Source organism: Phyllostomus hastatus, unplaced genomic scaffold (assembly GCF_019186645.2).
Source record: "Phyllostomus hastatus isolate PE091 unplaced genomic scaffold, TTU_PhHast_1.1 phas_scaffold_1066, whole genome shotgun sequence".
NCBI lineage: Eukaryota > Metazoa > Chordata > Mammalia > Chiroptera > Phyllostomidae > Phyllostomus > Phyllostomus hastatus.
The window spans coordinates 8,334,895-8,353,651 of NW_025334004.1; the positions used below are offsets into that span (position 1 = coordinate 8,334,895).

An 18,757-nucleotide genomic window follows, 5' to 3' on the forward strand; every position below is an offset into this window, starting at 1 on the left:
ATTAAATAATATGTTCCCAAAAGATTTTTACTTAATCCTTTATATATTTTTTACAGGTTCTCTTGAACTTTTTTTGTTCTCAGTTTCTTGGCTTTTATTGTTAAGTGCATGTATAGTTTGTCACTTTGTAGCTGATTCAAAGTGACATATTTGCTGATTCAAAGCAAATATTTACATTTTATTTTAGCTGTCATTTTCTTTCCAATTTATTTATTTCTCTAATGTCTCTTTTGATGATTCTTTTAATATTTCTATGTAGCCAAGTATTCTTGAGTCTTGTTAGTCTAATAGTATTGTTATAAGTGATAGAAATAGTTTTATTTAAAATTACTTTGTGTTTGTCTTGGGAATAAACATACTTTAAAAATTATTAGTAAGTAGTTCCCTGGTTATAAAAAACACAATTCATGTAACTTTTCTGTGTTTCAGAAACCTTTTTCTAAAAAGGACAAAGGACCTCAAATCAGTTGTCCATAGTGCTCCTGGCTGGAAATTATTTGGTAAAGTCCCACCCAGAGAGAATCTTCAGAAAACTTCCAAAATTATTCAGCAGGTAAGTACTAACATGACCATGTGGTTTGTCTTAGCTTTTCAGAATTCTTTTCTTGATAATTAACCATATTCTGCTTTCATTTATCTTTATATACATAAAAAATTTTGGGATTATAGATACATGTAGTAATATTAATATTTACTTTTAAAAATATGGCACATTTTTCAATTATCTTTTATGGCTGTGAAAATTCTCCAATAGAGCATTGATTTTGTTTCTTAGTTACTACTTGGATAGCTTTTTGTTGTTGCTTTGGTGGTGGTTAGCTCACTACTCTCACCACATGCTTTGACTTCTAATTGAACATGGTAGCATTTGCCAACTGCACAGATTTTATGGATATAGTTAGTTGTGAACTTATGAAACAGTAAAAAGAAAAAACTGAGTAGATTTTGAAATTGAACTCTTTTCTTGGTTACTTTTCTGGTGTTCTGCCCATACCAAGGACTTTGTGAGATGGGAGGGTACATAATCTAGTCTAGTAATTTAGGAGCTAATTCTTCTAATATCTATATTACTATTCATATTCTTGCACTTTTAAGAATTTCAGATCTTATTTGACTCCTTAACACACAGGTGACAAACACAAGGCCTGTGGGCAGAATACGGCCCTCAACCTTGTCTTATCCCACTCCGCACCTTGTTTCCACCCAGTGGCAGCGCTGAGCTCTCGCTTAACTGTTAAGGAGTAGTTACATTTATACAGTCCTAAAATTAATTCAGCTCTTTGAAGGCAACCGTGAGGCAACCATGAGGCTGGTGTGGTCCATGGTGAAAATGAGTGTGACACCCCTGCCATAACAGTGCTAGGAGACAACAAGACTGGAAAGCAGCAAGAGTGGATCACGTTGTAGCATTTTTAAGTTAGGAGAACTTATTGCCCAGAAAGTTAGGAGAACATATTGCTTAGAAAGAGTAATATAATAAATTTCCTATTTCTCTGCTTCCCAGTGCAGTTTATCAGATTAACAAAACCAGCATTATAAAAAACAATTACCATCATTTGAATGAGGCAATAACCATCATTCAAATTGGAAAAAAATATCTTCCTTTAAGAGTTTAATAGTGTTCCTTTTATGCTCAAAAGAAAAACTGGTTTCCCAAGTAATATAAGAAAATAATTTTTAGATCTTTAAAAACATTTGTTATAGTTAATTTTATTTACAATTAATTAAAATATTGACTAGTTTAAGTAGCTGCTGGGACTTAAAAGCTATGCTGATTGCCAAGGTGTGTGCTCAGGTACCCCATGTGCTGCAGCTAATGTAGGTCAGTGATATTCCACATCTGTCAGATAGATACAGACTATCAGCTTGAGATAATATGAAATTTCAGTATTAAATGGCACTGTATTCTTTTCTGTGGCATCATATCTTTGTGAATCTGGTTCTGAGGTTGTTTTAATAAAAATCAGATACCATGCATACATCAGTGTGGAACAGGAAATGAGGGTGATGGTGTCCAATCTGATTTCAAGTTTTGTGAAATTATATAGTGCATAACAGATATAGATGCCCAATTAGTTATTAATTGTAGTTTTTAAAGAGTGAAATAGAACTTTTTGTCTTTAAGTATATTATTTTTTCAAATGGCTACTAAGTTTAGTACATAAATCCTATTAAATTATTGGACGTAACTACTGTAGTTATTAAACAGAATGACTAGATAGCTTTGTTGGTTTGGGGGACACCATGAAAAAATTACAGAGACTTTAAGGGTACTGTTAACCAAGAAAGTTTGGGAATCTTTGCTATCTCAGCATCTTAAATTTAACTTTTTTTTTTTTGTAAAGTCTGAAAGTAACTTCTCTTGTTTAGAGTTTTCCAGAAGACCAAGTTCGCCCTCTAGAGGCAAAACAGTGGTCTTGCAATTGAAGGTTTGTATTCTTTATGGTAGTTTATCTTGAATATGCATGTGTGGTACATTTTTATATCTTTATGTAAACTAACATTATACAACATCTTATTGTAGGTACCTAAATAAATTACTGGGTGGATAATTATCTGTTTATTGACATTCTGTATGCCTTTAATCTGCTGTTTTTGGTTTTGGAAAGCCACATTCTCTCTTTTTTATGTATCTTGTGTGAAAATTTGATGACTGGTTAGGAAGAGAACTTTTATTTTCATATAGGAAGGAGTGGAATTAAAATGCAGCTGCTGTCCTGTACAGAGCCTTCTCTGGCTTGGTAAATGGTCATTTCTCCCAGCTACTTCTTTTAATTTTTGAACTTTTCGGTTGTGTGTAGTTACTAGTATGTATTTTGGTGCCTTTTTCATGGGTCTCTTTGTTTTAGGGAGGTGTGATAATGGTGAAATTGTTCTTTTGACCCTTTTCCACCCTCTAAGATGTATCTCTTCCAGCATGTAATGAAACATGTTTCTGCCTCTCCCTTTCTCTTTCTACTTCCGTGTGTCCTCTGCTCCCATTTGTCTCTTTGCTGTCCTCTTTGCCATTGTCATTCTCAAGGAGGACATAATTTTATTATGTAATAATAAGTTTACAAGTTTGTGTGTCTGAGACACAAATGTCTATGAAACATTTTTTAACAGCCCTGACTTTGAAACTCTGTAAAACATTATTAATATAAAACTATATTTTAGCTGCTTTACCTTGTACTCCTTTCAAATGGATGTTACATGTTTGGAATCAGAAATAAAACATGAAGATACTGCCAGTAAAGCCACGAAGAATGTTAGGACACATCTGTCGTGTTGTAGGGTAGGATGTTAAATTATTAAGGCTGTAGAAAGTGAATGTAGCTAGTAATTCGAGTGTAAATCTGCCTGAAAAATTGAGCAGTGCTAAAAGTACTATAATCAATTCCTTTGAGCTTTCTAAAAATGCTTTACTTGCTTTTTAAGTGACAAAACAGTAAAATTTATTGGAGATTAGAGTACTAGTATTACTTTATAGAATAATTTTTAAAGCAGATATTTGGAACATATTTGCCATATTTTGAAGTATGAGTATAGTTATGTTATTGGGTCAGACTTTTTTCCTTTAGTGGAAAGATACATGATTGTAAACTAATTATATAGGAAAGTAAAGTTTGATTTATAAACTTTTCCTCTGTTTGATTACACAAATAACACATGATTATATTCTCAATAAAATATAAAACATTATAGAAGATATGTCTCATTTCACTTTTTAGGCTTTTTAAAATTTATTTTTCATGTGGAAAACATAATTATTCTTTTACATGTGTATATATGGTGTTACATACATTTTTCTGTAACATTTTAAAAACAAAATGTCTGTATATATTTTATTTTGCTTAATTTAACTTCACATGTTGTGTACCTATAGCTTTTCAGAGATACATAAAGTTTATAAGTGAAAGGTAATTGTAGGTTACATATTTTTAAACTGTATTCTTATAGTAAATTATATTCAAGATCTAATCAATTTTAGCTCTCCATATTAATTAACAGTAAAGAAACATAAAAATCATTTTAGGATAAGAGCAAAGTCAAACTGATTCAAGTTTGGCATTTAACTTAGTCACTTCCCAAATCACATGAATATTCATAGTATTATTTTATGAGGATTATCACATGTGTTCTCTTGCAGGTGTGAAAGTCCTGCTTGTGGCCTTTTGAACCAGTTGGTGAGCCATGTTAAAAATTGCGTCTATTAATTATAAATAGTACTTCAGTTATATTGTAGCTCAATTGACCTAAGTCATTTTATCTAAATTAATAGGCTGAATTTGAATACAGCCACATAGTTTATCTTATGACCTCCAAACTGCAAGTGAGAATGATTACAGACGAGCCACATTATGTGTACTTGAACATGATTGCATACAAAATCGAATATGTATAACCCTTTTGATGTCAAACTGACCATCTTTCAGTGGAAAGTAATTTTTTCTTTTTTTGCTAAGCACTGTTTTTATATTGGCACCTTTAGTGAGAAAATGAGATTGTAGTACTTAGGTGATGTTTCAAATTTTTGATCATTCATGTATTTTTTTTTTGAGTGAAGTTTTAGTTCAGTGATTGAATGCCTTTCATGTAACTTTTGACAGGCAAGGAAAAAAAGTTTTAAGACAGTAGACTGATTTCTTAATCTGAGCACTTTATTAATTAATTTATTTTTAAAGGTTTTATTTATTTATTTTAGAGAGGAGGGAAGATAAGGGGAAAGAGAGGGAGAGAAACATTGATTGGTTGCCTCTCCCATGCATCCCAACAACCGGAGCCAGGCCTACAACCCACACATGTGCCCTGACTGGGAGTCAAAGCAGCAACCTTTGGCTTTGCAGGACAGCACTCAACCAACTGAGCCACTCTGACCAGGGTTTAATCTGAGCACTTTAAATTGTGTAAAAGTAGAATAGGTCACTGTCATCATTTAAACCTTTGCTTTTGGAATTTTTGTACTGTAGGAACAGTAACATAGAAAGGACTTGAATACATGTGCTTTGTGAACAGTAGCTAAATATATAACCATTTCAAAAATGTTAAAGCTTGATTTTCTGGTTACTAACTTTATTGGACTGTGTAGCATTAGGACATTTGAAAAGAGTTCAGCCCTGGCTGGCGTAGCTCAGTGGATTGAGTGCGGGCTGCGAACCAAAATGTCACAGGTTTGATTCCCCGCCAGGGTACATGCTTGGGTTGCAGGCCATAACCCCCAGCAACCGCATATTGATGTTTCTCTCTCTCGCTATCTCTCTCCCTTCCCTCTCTAAAAATAAATAAGTAAAATCTTAAAAAAAAAAAAAGAAAAGAGATCATTGGCTTTAATTATTACTAAATATTGATATTTTTGGTGTAATACTGAATACCACAAAAAATAATTACTTCTTTCATTTTTGTCCAGTTGTAGAGTGACTGAACTATGTTCACTATTTTTGAAAAGTCCTTAAAAATGTTACACTCTTACATGTTTATTTTCACCTTTATTTACCTAATATATTATTGCCTTGAAAAGGTAGTGAATAACTACCTTTGCAGCTGCACTTGTTTGCTTTATTTATAATTCAAGATGAATTATTGTGTTTCCTGTGTGAGAATAAATTGATTTTATAAAAGTTAATTTGTGTGGTCTGAAGATTGAGGAGGAATTTATAACAGCTCTAGATCTGAGCAGCTGGGATAGGGAAGAGTATGAACCACAAGAGAGAAGCTTAAGTTAATTAAACTAAAAGCGTAAGAACAACAAATTCTCAAATTCAGTAGGGTAGGATTTGGGGGAAATTTTTTTCCTGTTGTCAGAGACAGACTTGGAAAGGGGTTGCAGTTTGAAAATACTCTTGACTGCCTGTTGTATGATTCCATGAATACAGTTTAAGTATCAAAGTTATGGTAAAAGTTGTATTCATTCTGTATTTATGTTGGATTTATATGTTATGTTAGGCTTCAAATTAGACTAAACAAAATTGTACATATAACTTTGCAAAAAATAAAAGTTTACTAAAGCACTCCTATATGCCAGAGGGCTATGAAATACTTTACTTCAAGGTTTCTATCAAGCTTGAATTATTGGATGGGTTTGTTTTTTTTTTTTTGATATTTTATTTATTTATTTTTAGAGAGAGGGGAAGGGAAAGTGAAAGAGAGGGAGAGAAACATCAGTGTGTGGTTACCTCTTGCACACCACCCACTGGAGACCTAGCCAGCAACCCAGGCATGTGCCCTGACTGGGAGTTGAACCAGCGACCCTTCGGTTCACAGGCCCACACTCAATCCATTGAGCCACACCAGCCAGGGTTGGGATGGGTTTTTATCTCTACTAACTGATAGATTCTGGAATAAAATTTAGAATTCGTAAAGACGTAATAATTGGCTTAACCCCCTCTACTGCAAGCATGATGGCTTCCCTGGCTCTTGGATCAAGCTGAGGAAGAGAATGGCTTTATTGTGAGCAGACATGGTCTTGATGGGGTAGAAATGTCCACATGGGGAATTTCTTCCATTTCTGAAATGTTGTTCTGATTCTCTATATAAACTGTTCATAGCCTATAGAAATGTGAGAGTTTACTTACTAATTGTGAGTTTAACATTAACCCCTTTAGGAGAGTGTTAATCAATGTCCACTGAAACTAAATGTTGAGTTAGTGTACATGGTGGAGCAAAAGTGGGTTTACAGTAGTTTGTATGGAAAATAATACAATAATTAAATAATAATAACAAAATAAACCCTTTGTTTCGTATACTCACAACTGTAAACCTACTTTTGCCCTGCCCTGTATATGTATCAGACTACTTTGGTTTTCATATTGTCTTGGAAAGAGAAGCTCCATTTTCTCCTCAGCTCCTATATTTTATTTCTTTAAGAAATTATTCAAAGACTCTTGCCACCCTCTCTTTGAACCTGTAGTTTGATCTTTTTTCTCCTTTCCTGCCTAGTATACGTTTCTGGTAGATCTCTTTAGCTATAGACTCCAAGGCATCAGAGTGTGGTAGCCTTGGACTCTGAAAGGTTTAGAAACTCTAAACCCTTTCTCTAGCAGAAATTGAAAGGCAAAATTCTTGACTTGATCCTAGATTCTTCTCTAGGATTGTCTGGCTTTCATTTTATTTCAATGAATGCATAATTTATTCAACATATATTTACTGTGTTTAATATAATAGTCATGGGTCAAGTGATTGGGATATAAATAAATTAGTTGTAGTTTTTGAATTATTTCAGTATAACTATATGTGGAGTGGTGGCAGAGAGGTTCATAAGCAATTTTGTGTGGTGAGTGCTGTAGTTTAGTTGTGAACAAAATCTGAGAGTACAGATAAATGATGAATTCTGCTCAAATGAGACGTAGGAGTTAGTTACGTTGTGAAGTATACTGGTAGCAGTTCACCAAGCAGACAAGGTAGGGAAAACCATCCCGGAAAGAGGAAGTTGAATGAGCACACCAGGAATGCATCAGACTTCTTTAGTTAGTAGGCCAGTATATCAGGGATGTAGAGTAGATGGTCAAGGGTCATTAGCCACAAAGGTTAGAGAGTTAGGATTTATCAAAAATGCTATAAAATAAGGCACTCATACATCAAATTCATATATCAGAAAAGTAACTCTGGAGGCCTTATACAAGCTATATTAGAAAAGGGTGGGTTTGCAAATGAGGACATTAGAATTTATTGCAGTTGTCTGTGATCCTGTTCCCAGACACAGTGGTTAACGTGGGGAATGTGTTAAGGATACAGGTCCATTGGCCATATACATTGGGTTCTTAATGCCAGTTTTGTTTTTTTCAATTCTTATATTTTTAGTTGGTTCTTTTTCAAATCTGATATATCACTTTTTACAGTTTATAGTTCCTTACTGAAATTTCAAGCTTGCCTTTTATCTCCTTAACACATAGTAAATGCAGTTGTTTCATAGCCAGTGTTTGATAATTCCAGTGTCTGCAAATTGTATAGGTTTGCTTATATTGAATGTTGTTCCTGACAGTTTTTGTTAGCAGATGCTATTTTTATCTTTGTATGTGCCTAGTTACCTTTGCTTGGGTGTTGGGTATAATATTTGAAACATAATATGTATAAAACTACTTGAAGGCCAAGATGATGCCATCCTTTAGAGATTTAAATTTGTGTGTCTTGGGTGCCTGGTTGGCACTAGTTGTGTAGTTTTTTCATCTATCCAGATGAGGCAAAGTTCAGATGAAGTCTGCTTTGGCCATTTTTCTTATTAAGCTGTAAACGTTTATTGATTGTTAAACCAACTTTGCATTTCTGGGATAAACTCCAGGTAGTCATATAATTATTATCCATTCTGTATGTTGATGGATTCAATTTGAGTGTGTGTGTATGTTTTTAAATTGATATACTTAATTTTTTTAGCAGTTCTGGATTCACAGCAAAATTTGAGCAGAAAGTACAGAGAGTTTTTGTATACCCTTTGTCCCCACACACCCACAACCTCCTCCACACAGCGTGGTACATTTGTTACAGTGAACCTATGTTGATGCGTTGTTATCCGCCAAAGTCTGTGGTTTACGTTTGGCTTCACTCTGTGTGTGTGTGTGTGTTCTGTGGGTTTTGATGAATGTATAATGAGATGTATTCATCATTATGGCATCATACAGAATAATTTCTTTGCCTTAAAAATCCTTTCTGCTCTGCCTCTTTATCTTTTCCTACTCCCCTAATCCCTGGCAATCAATTAACTTTTTAGTGGTTCCATATTTTTGTTTTTCCAGAATGTTAAATAGTTGGAATAATACAATATGCAGCCTTTTTATATTGCCTTCTTTCACTTAGCAATGTGCATTTATTCCCTTTATGTCTTTTCATGGCCTGAAAGCTCATTTTTTTTAGTGTTGAGTAATGTTTTAATGTTTGGGTATACCTCAGTTCATTTATCTATGTACATCTTGAAGTACATCTTGATTGCTTCTGAGTTTGGCAATAATGAATAAAGCTCTAGGAAACATTTGTGTGCAGGTTTTCTTTTGATATAAGTTTTTATTTCATTTGTGTAAATACCAAGGAGTTTGATTCCTAGATCATATGGTAAGTGGATGTTTATTTTTGTAAGAAACAGCCAAACTGTTTTCCAAAGTGGCTGTATCATTTTGTCTTCCCATCAGCAATGCATGAGAGTGTTGTTGTTCCACATCCTCACCAGCATTTGTTGTCAGTGTTCGAGATTTTGACCATTCTAATTGATGATGTAGTAGGATCTTACTGTTTTAATTTGCATAGGAAGTTTAGAACATCTTTTTATATATTTCATGTTTACTTGCCAACTCTTATGTTTTCTTTAGTGAGATATCTCTTCAGATCTTTTGCCATTTAAAAAATATTTTTTTAATTTATTTTTAGAGAAAGGGGAAGAGAGGGAGAGAGAAACATCATAGTATAACTACACATGGCCTCTTGCTCGCCCCCTACCAAGGACTTGACTGGCAACCCAGGCATGTGCCCTGACTGGGAATCGAACTGGTGACCCTTTAGTTCGCAGTCTGGCATTCAATCCACTGAACCCCACCAGTCAGGGCTCCATTTTTTAATTGGATTGTTCATTTTCCTATAACAATAAAGACACAACTCAACAGAATTTCAGGAGTCTTTTGAATACCTTATGTAATACCCCTTTATCAAGTGTATCTTTTGCAGATGTTTCCTCCCACTTTGTCTTGCTTGTCTTTTCATTTTCTTGACAGTATTTTTCACACAGCCAAAGTTTTCAATTTTAATGAAGTCCTGCTTCTCAATTATTTCTTTGATGGGTCATGCCTTTGATGTTATATCTAATTACATTAATTATCTACCCTGGCCAGGTAGCTCAGTTGGTTAAAGCATTGTCCTGATAGACCAAGGTTGCAGGTTTGATCTCTGGTCAGAGCACATACAAGAAGCAACCAATAAATGCATAAATAAATGGAATATTAAATCGATCTTTCTCTCAGTAAGTAAATAAATTAAAAAATTTTTTTATTGAGACCTTTATGCTAAGTAAAATAATCCATTTGGTGAAAGACAAATACCATATGATCTCACTTATAAGAGGAATCTATTGAACAAAACAATCTAACAAGCAAAATAGAACCAGAGACAAAGAAACATGGAGCAGACTGACAGCTGCCAGAAGGGAGGGGAGGAAGGGGAAAGGATCAAAGAACATGCATGAGTGACCCATGGACATGGACAGTGGTGTGGAGATTGACTTGTCAGAGCTGGGGCCGGGATGGGGACAGGTGGGTGGGCTGGGTGGAGGAGGGCAAAGGGGGGGAAATTGGAACAACTGTAAAAGAATAACAATAATAATAAAAAATAAATATATTGGTTATCATAGTCTTACAGTTTTTTATTTTATATTTTAATCTATTATTTTTTATGAAGTGTAAGATCTGCATTTAGATTCTTTTTTTTTTTTGCATGTAGATGTCCAGTATTCCAATAGTCAAAAGACTATCTTCAATCCATTATGTTGCCTTTGTTCTTTTGTCAAAGATCAGCTGACTGTATTTATGTGGGTCTGTTTATGGGCTTTCTTTTCTTTTCTATTGATCTATTTGTTTATTTTGTCAATACCACACATTTATTTTTAAATAAAATACTGTGTTGATTTCTGTAGCTTTAGTAAGTCTTGAAATCAGGTAGTGTTCATCTTCCAACTTTATTCTTTTAATGCTGACTTTGTTTTTCTGGGTCTTTTGCCTCTGCATAGAAATTTTAGGATCCTTTTGTCAGTATCCACAAAATAACTTGCTGGGAATTTGATTGGGATTATGTTGAATCTATAGATAAAGTTGGGAAGAGCTGATATCTTGATAATACTGCTTCTACACCAGTATGGATTATTTCTCCACTTTGATATCTTTTGTTAGAGTTTTGTAGTTTATCTATGTAGATCTTGTGCATACTTTATTAGATTTATGCCTAAGTGCTAATGTAAATACTAATTTGTTTTAAATATTCACTTGTTCATTGCTGGTATATAGGAAAATGGATTTCCTTGTATCTCTTACCTTGCTATAATTGCTTATTCATTCCAGGAGTTATTTTGTTGTTGTCTATACTTTTGGATTTTCTAGATAGACCATCATGGAATCTGCAAACAAAGACAGTTTTATTTCTCTCTGCCCAGTTAGTACACCTTTTATTTCCCTTTCTCTTATTGTATTGGTTAAGATTTCCTATAGGATGTTGACAAGCAGTGGTGGGTGGGGCCATCCTTGCCTTATTCTTGGCTTAGCAAGAAAGATTTAAGTTGTTCACTATTAAATGTGAGCTATAGCTGCAGGTGGGTTTTAATTTTTTTGTAGACTTCTTTGTCAAGTTGAGAAAGTACTCTTCTATGCAAAATTAGAATTTTTTCACAAATGGGTGTTGAATTTTATCAAAAGCTTTTTCTGTGTTAATTAATATGATAATGTGTTTTTTCTTCTTTAGCATTATAATGTGATGGATTACATTGATTGACTTTTAAATGTTGAGCCAGCCTTGCATACCCGGGATAAATCTCCTTTGGTTGTGGTGTGTAATCCTTTTTGTACATTGTTCAATTCAACTTGCTAATAGTACTTTGTTGAGGTTATTTGTGTCTATGTTCGTGTGAGATGCTGTTCTGTGGCTTGCTTTTGTTGTACTGTCTTTGCCTGTTTTGACATTAGGATAATGCTGGCCTCATAGATTATGTTAGGAAGTATTCCCTCTGCTTGTGTCTTCTGGAAGAGATTTTAGAGAATTAGTATCATTTCTTCCCTGTTTGGTAGAATTTGCCAGTGAACTTATTTAAACCAGGTACTCTTGAAAAGAATGTATATCCTGCAGATGTTGGGTGAATGTTTTATAAATCTCAGATATGTTAGATGATGGTGTTATTCAAGTCTTGTGTAATTTTGCTGATTTTCACTTTACTTGTTCTATTAATTGCTGAGAGAGGAGTAATAAATTATCCACTTCAATCTACTTAGCTTTTTCTCCTTTTGTTCCATGTGTTTTGAAGCTTTGTTCTGTATCTTCTTAATGAATTGACTTCTTTATCATCTTGTGTTAGTTTAAGTATGTGAAAAAAAAATCTGGCCTCACAAAGATACATGGGTAGTAAAGGGAAGACATTTTAATAGCCTTTTCACATAATTATGGATATTCTTCTTTGACATCACTCAAAACTCATAAAGGTAAGTTATACCGTGGAATCTGAAATCATATAACTTTGTTATATTAAAATTCATTGATCTTTCTTTCACTTTGAATGGATGATTTTTACCTGCACATGGTTTTGCATTGATCATTTAGAAAATACTGGTTCACCATGTTATATAGATCATTCAGATGTTATAACATTTTATTATATAATAACAATAAATTATAGTAATATCTGCTATAGTAATAACAATAAAATATAGCAATATAGTAAGTATTGGGTGCTCTCAAACACATGGTGCCTTTTACAAGTTTTACAGAATTTATTTTTCACTTTAAAAGTTGACCTTTATTATTGGCAATGATTGCTTTAATTTGCTTTATTTGAAATTACTGACTCCTTTTTTGTTTTAATAAATGTTTTATGTTGTTATAACTTAGATTTACAGAAAGGTTGAAAAAAAATATAGGGCACTCCTGTATACTCCTCATTCAGTTTTTCCTAATGTTAACATCTTTCATTACTCTGGACCATTAACAAAACTAAGAAACCAACATTGGTACATTACTATTAAGTAAACTTCAGACTTCATTTGGATTTTACCAGTTTAATGTTCTTTTTTTTGTTTCAGGATCCAATCCAGAATACCATATTGTATTTCATTATTGTGTTTCTTTGTCTCTGTGGTCTTTGACAGTTTCTCTAGATTTATGACCTTGATACTTTCGAGGAATACTGTTCAGGTATTTTCCAGAATGTTGCTTGAAAGAAAAATTATGTGATTTCTTTTTAAATTATTTTAAATTTATGTATTGATTTTAGAGAGAGAGAGGAAGGGGGGAGAGAGAGAGAGAGAGAGAGAAACATTGATTTATTGTTTCACTTATATATGCATTCATTGGTTGATTCTTGTATGTGCTCTGACTGGGGATCGAACCTGCAACCTTGGCATATCGAAATGATGCTTCAGCTAACTCAGCCACCTGGCCAGGGCCTATTATTTCTTGTCTAACTTCAGTAAATCAATCTGACACTAACTGTGTAGGGGTTTTTTTACCCACACCAACCAGTTCTTTGACATCAATTGGGTGTCCTACAATTCAGTTCAATTCTGACACTGTTTACCTAGAGTTAGCATCAGATCCCACAGATTGAGGGAGTTCAATCCTATAAGACTGCATCCTCCCCCCAACCCCCACCCAACTTCAGATGCCAATCACAAGTCTAGGTTTTTAGTACTTATGTCCAACCAGCTAAATCAGAGACTCTCACCACCCTTTCCTTGGGTTTGATAATTTGCTAGAATAGCTCACAGATCTCAGGAAAACATTTTACTTACTAGATTACCAGTTTATTATAAAATAAAGGTAAAATTTATGAACAACCAGATGGAAGAGATACCTAGGGCAAGGTATATGGGAAGGGGCATGGAGCTTGTATGACCCTCTGGGTATGTCACCCTCCCAGGACCTTGATGTAATCTCCAACACAGGAGTGCTTCACTAAGTAGGGATAACTGGTTGATTTATAAGTGAATACCTCAACCTTTAGCACATCTCACCTCTCCAGAGGCCGGGGGTGGGGCTTAATCACATGGTTGGTCCCCCTAGCAACCAGTTCCCATCCTGAGGATATCTGGTAGTCTGTGCCACCAGTCAAGACACTTGTCCTTTTGTACATTTCAAGGTAGAGACCTAATATATACATATTATTATTCTGTCAGACCTTCAATTTGGGTTTATCTGATGACTTCCCTATGAATTCACTGGGATAAGATTTTTTGGAAGAAATACTATGGAGGTGAAGTGTCTACTTTGTCTAAATTTGAGAAAATATCTGCCAGATAGCCATGTTGGAATAACTATGGCTTGCTGTCAGTTTTTCTTTTAAGTAAAAATAGTGTTCATGATCAAAAAGGTTTGTCCAGGTCACCACTGAAGTAATTGCATAGATACTTTTCCTCTAGACAACCATTGTACTTTGGTGTGCAGCAGAAGTTCCTTATGTGTATGTCTCCTTTTGTCACATAGAATATTAGAAGTGTTTACCCATAGGTCAAGATTTAATATAATTAATAATTTTTACTCTTTGATTATAGACATTCTTTTTTTTTTAAGGTTTTATTTTTATTTCAGACAGAGGGGAAGGGAGAGAGGAAGAGAGGGAGAAAAACATCAATGTGTGGTTGCCTCTCATGTGTCCCCTACTGAGGACTTGACCTCGCCCACAACCCAGGCATGTGCCCTGACTGAGAATAGAACCAGCAATCCTTTGGTTTGCAGACCAGCACTCAATCCACTGAGCCACACCAGCCAGGGCTGATCATAGACATTCTTAAGTGAACCTTTTTTATAATTTGGTGTCATTGCTCTGATTTGTGCTAGGGCACCAACAGTCTTATTCACCCTTGCTTTAGCACCATTAGTGCTGTTGTTAGTACACTGACAAAGGCAAACTATTAGCACTATTATAGAAATAGTTTTGACTTTGCAAAGCCCATGAAAGCATTTCTGGGGCACTGTTGAGAACTGCTGTGATAGGGCTTATGATCTACCTTATTTTTTCAGACTATAAGACACACTCCCCCCTAGTTTAGGGGGGTGGAGGTGCACCTTATAGTTCACATGTGGCTTACCTGGCTCGCTGGGTGGGGGGGACAGTGGAGCGGGGTCACAGGTTATTAAATATTTTACCACATTTTTTGCTTCAAAAATTTGTTTCCTATTTTCCTCCTCTAAAACCTAGGTGCATCTTATAGTCCTAAAAATACGGTACCTTTAGTTTATCATAATTTACTTTTTGTTTTTTATTTATGTCTTTTCTAAAGTGTTTTTTATAGTTATCCATATTTACTGTTTTTGGTGCTTATCATTTTTTTGTGTACAGGGTGGAGCAAAGTAGATTTATAGTTGTTCATATGAAAATAATATAGTCAATAAATAATACATGAATAAATTCTGTTTTGTGTACTCACAACTGTAAACCTACTTTTTCCCCACCCTGTATATTCATGATTTCATATGTTATATTCTTTCTGCCTGAAATTTTTCTTTAAAATAGCTTATACTGCAGGCCTACTGACAATAGATTCAGCTTTTGTTTTTCTGAAAAAAAAATTTTACTGTACTTTTGAAAGATATTTTCTCTTGATATAGGATTGTAAGTCAGCAGGGTTTTTTCCACCATTTTTTTCTTTCAGCATATTAAAGACTTTTCCATGTCTTCTGACTTGCACAGTTTCAGATGAATCTAAACAGTCAGGTCTCTTCTGAACATCCCATGTATTCCGTGATGACTTCCCATTCTGGTTGGTGGGAATGTGAGTTCTTCTTAGCCCTGAATGAGTTCTGGAAATGGTTTTTTCCTCAGAAGTTGTTTTTTGCCCAGCTTTGTGGTGTTTTGCCTTGCACATGTGCAGATCAGTATTCAGCTAAAGACTCAAGAGGACTCCTATGCAGATTTTTAGACCTCCCTCTCAAAGGAGTGCTTTCTTTTCTTTTACTCTCTGGCACACAAATTCTGGCCCTCCTTGGCCTTTCCAAACTAACAGCTAGGCTTTCTTTCAGTTCCCCCTTCCTGTACTGATGTCCAGAATTGCCTCCACATACAACACTGGGTGATCATTAGGTTTACCTTGTTTGTTTCCCTTTTGCTAGGGATCACAGAGGTTGTTTTCAGGAAGAAAGTTGTATGAATTACCCAGTCCACCAAGTACAAATACACTCAATCACTTTGAAAAAAATTTTTGGCCAATGTGTATATATAATTTTAGGAATTTAGATGAAGATTTAAGTTTATAATCACATATTGAAATAATATATTTTACAAAGCAGTATATTCAGAAATAGTAACTTTTTATTCAGCACTGTTTGCATACATTTTTTAAAAGATTTTATTTATTTTTAGACAGAGGGAAGGGAAAGAGAAAGAGAAGGAGAGAAACATGTGCGAGATAAACAGTGATCAGTTGCCTGTTACATATCCAGAACTGGGGACCTGGCCCTCAACCCAGGCATGTGCTCTGACTGGGAATCAGACCTGTGACCTTCTAGCTTACAGGCTGGTGCTCATCCACTGAACCACAATGGCCAGGGTGCAAATGTTTTTGACATCAATATGTTCATTATCACTGTTACCAGTTTTGTAGTCTTTAACCCTAGAGCACATTATTTTCACTTTTGCCCAAGTTGTAGGAGATACAGTGCTTTTTAATTCTGTGTACTATCATGTTACCAGAAATTTTATCTCAAGCCACAAATTTTCAGATGCATTACAGTTTTTTCTTTCATTTGTCTTTAGGTATAAAATTATCATCTCTACAACCTAGTTTCTTACTATGTTTTTTTTTTTATTTTCTCAATTACAGTTCACTTTCAATATTATTATGTATTGGTTTCAGGTATACAGCATATTGGTTAGGCAGTCATATACTTTATGAAATGTTTTCCCTGCCCACCTGGCGCCATACATACTTATCGCTATATTGTTGACCAAATTACAGTGCTATGTTGCTTCTTAAGGAAATGCTTAGTGTTTTTTAATGATAGTTTTCAATTTGATGGTTATACCTCTGGGAATCCTTCCTTACTTTTGTTCAATTTCTTTTTCTCCTACTCCAGTTAAGCAACAAACAAATAACAACAACAAAAACCCCACTGATCAAAAAGTTACCTTCCAAACTAACACTGACTGAGATAATTTCAGGATAGTGCATTTTCTCCAGATAGTGCTTTCCTGTTCAAAATTAATAGAGAAAAAGCACCTGTAATATGAGAGATGTTACACAAATGCCCTTCCTCTTTTCTGAGAGATTATTTGAGGAAAAACAGTTTTTCTCTCTATAAGTATACAGTGTTTCTTTGCCTTGGAATTATAAGTGATTTTTCTACTTTACGCTCATGAAGATGACAACAGTTGCCTACCATCTTTTGATAGGCATTAGAATTAATTGCCTACTGATTCAAATTTTCTTATATAGCTGGAATAAATTATCCTACAGATAATTGCCAGCCTGCTTCTAGCATTGGTTTCATCTACTATTCTAGTTACCTCAATTAAAGTAAACATATTTCACAGGATAGAATATTTCAAGTGGAAAATGAAGAATAAATTAAATTAAAAATATAAACAGGCCTCATTACATCATCCCATGAAATACACACCTTTGTTACATATGTTAAAAGAGAAGCTAAATGCTTCTTACAGTTGGGAGGTAGTTAGCTTCCAACTACTCATAAAATAGGTCAGTTAAAATTGAGCTTTGTTGGCAGAAAAGAAGGCATATTGATAAGGTATTTTCAAACAGTGAATGCATTGTAGTTAGCGTTATTTACTGATTTCCTTGGACTAGGATTTTTCATGTCGCTTTTGCATATTGTAGTTTTTTTATAACCTATGAAATTATCAATATTGAGTTCATTATTAAACTCCTATAGAAGAAACATATTGTTTTTTTTTAATGACATGATACATATGGATTTAAAGTGAAATTGACTTTAGGCATTCCACCCATGAGATATTGTTTGGTTATATTTTTTAAGTAAGATGTTATGTATTTCACCTACTCAATAACTTGAGCACTGCTGTCTCTTTCTGCTTCCTTCAACTCAAGAGTTAAGAGTTATGTGATTTGCCTCAGCAGGAGAAATAGGCCCTCATTGACTTAAACTCATCTATAAAGCTTATTTCTTAGGTCACTATGATTGCTTGTATTTACTGGGAACTTCCGGGAAGAATGCTTTCTTTTTTATGGGAGTTACTGGAAAAGCTGCTGGAGGATCTTTGAAAATTATGTTACCAAGATGTGACAACTGGTATTGCTGCAGTCACTTCTCTGAGAAGCAAGCTAGCCTCCAGGAGAAGCCCACACATGGAGGAGAGCATGGCTGAGAGAATGCTAGAGAGGTGGAGTCTCTGACTAATTTTTGAGTCTCTTGGTCATAGCTATTCCACAGCTATGTGCATGGAATAGTCAGTTCGGTGATCTGATAAATGTGCCTAACCCTTGTTCAGGTTATTTTTTTGTGTATAATAAACATTCTAACTAATAGTTAGGATATCAACTTGTGATCCATTTTGAAAGTACTGGTATTTAATATTTTACTATTTTTAATATTTGTAATTTCAATCACATTAGAATAGCATCTTTAATTTATTCAGCCAGTATTTAAGTCATTCAGGACATACAAGTGCTTTATAGTAATTACAGATAACAATAGATTGATGCCATGTTTTTAAGCTTTTTAAAATATTAACCTCTACTTAAAAGCATTTTATGCTAAGGGTCTGTGATAGGCAACACTAGAATACAACTTTTTTCTCATGTGAAAAATATTTGAGTGACAATTCTGTATAAAGCTTATTTGTGAGGTAGATAAATAATACATAGATACTTCATTTTATATTGCTTTTTATATTGAATGTGTACTTAATTTCACATTCAGTTATTTTTTAATGAAAGACTACTTTCATCAAAGCTAGACTTTATTCATACTTTTATTGGCTCTCCGTTTTGTTCATTGTGAATTCCAAACACTGTTTTTGCCAATGAAAGGCCCCATAATTTATCCTACACCTTTCAACCCTTATTTCCCATCCTTTTGCACATTCAGTGAGATGAATGTGTTTCCCATGCCTTTGCTTCCACTCCATGGCTTG

At 34.4% G+C, this 18,757-nt stretch overlaps 1 protein-coding gene across 2 annotated transcripts in view; it reads left to right on the plus strand.

Moving 5' to 3' along the window:
* TBC1D12 (TBC1 domain family member 12) overlaps positions 1-18,757 on the plus strand; it is a 78,703-nt gene that overhangs the window by 24,879 nt on the left and 35,067 nt on the right. Inside the window, exons 1-2 of one of the 2 annotated variants that reach the window (XM_045853987.1) lie at positions 459-553; positions 4,130-4,166. Coding sequence is in view for 1 of the 2 variants with exons in the window: in XM_045853986.1 (XP_045709942.1) it covers positions 430-553 (124 nt within the window). In the remaining variant the exon portion in view is untranslated. Of the gene's footprint in view, positions 1-429; positions 554-4,129; positions 4,167-18,757 lie in introns of those variants that run through there. The other variant, XM_045853986.1, reaches the window with a different exon arrangement.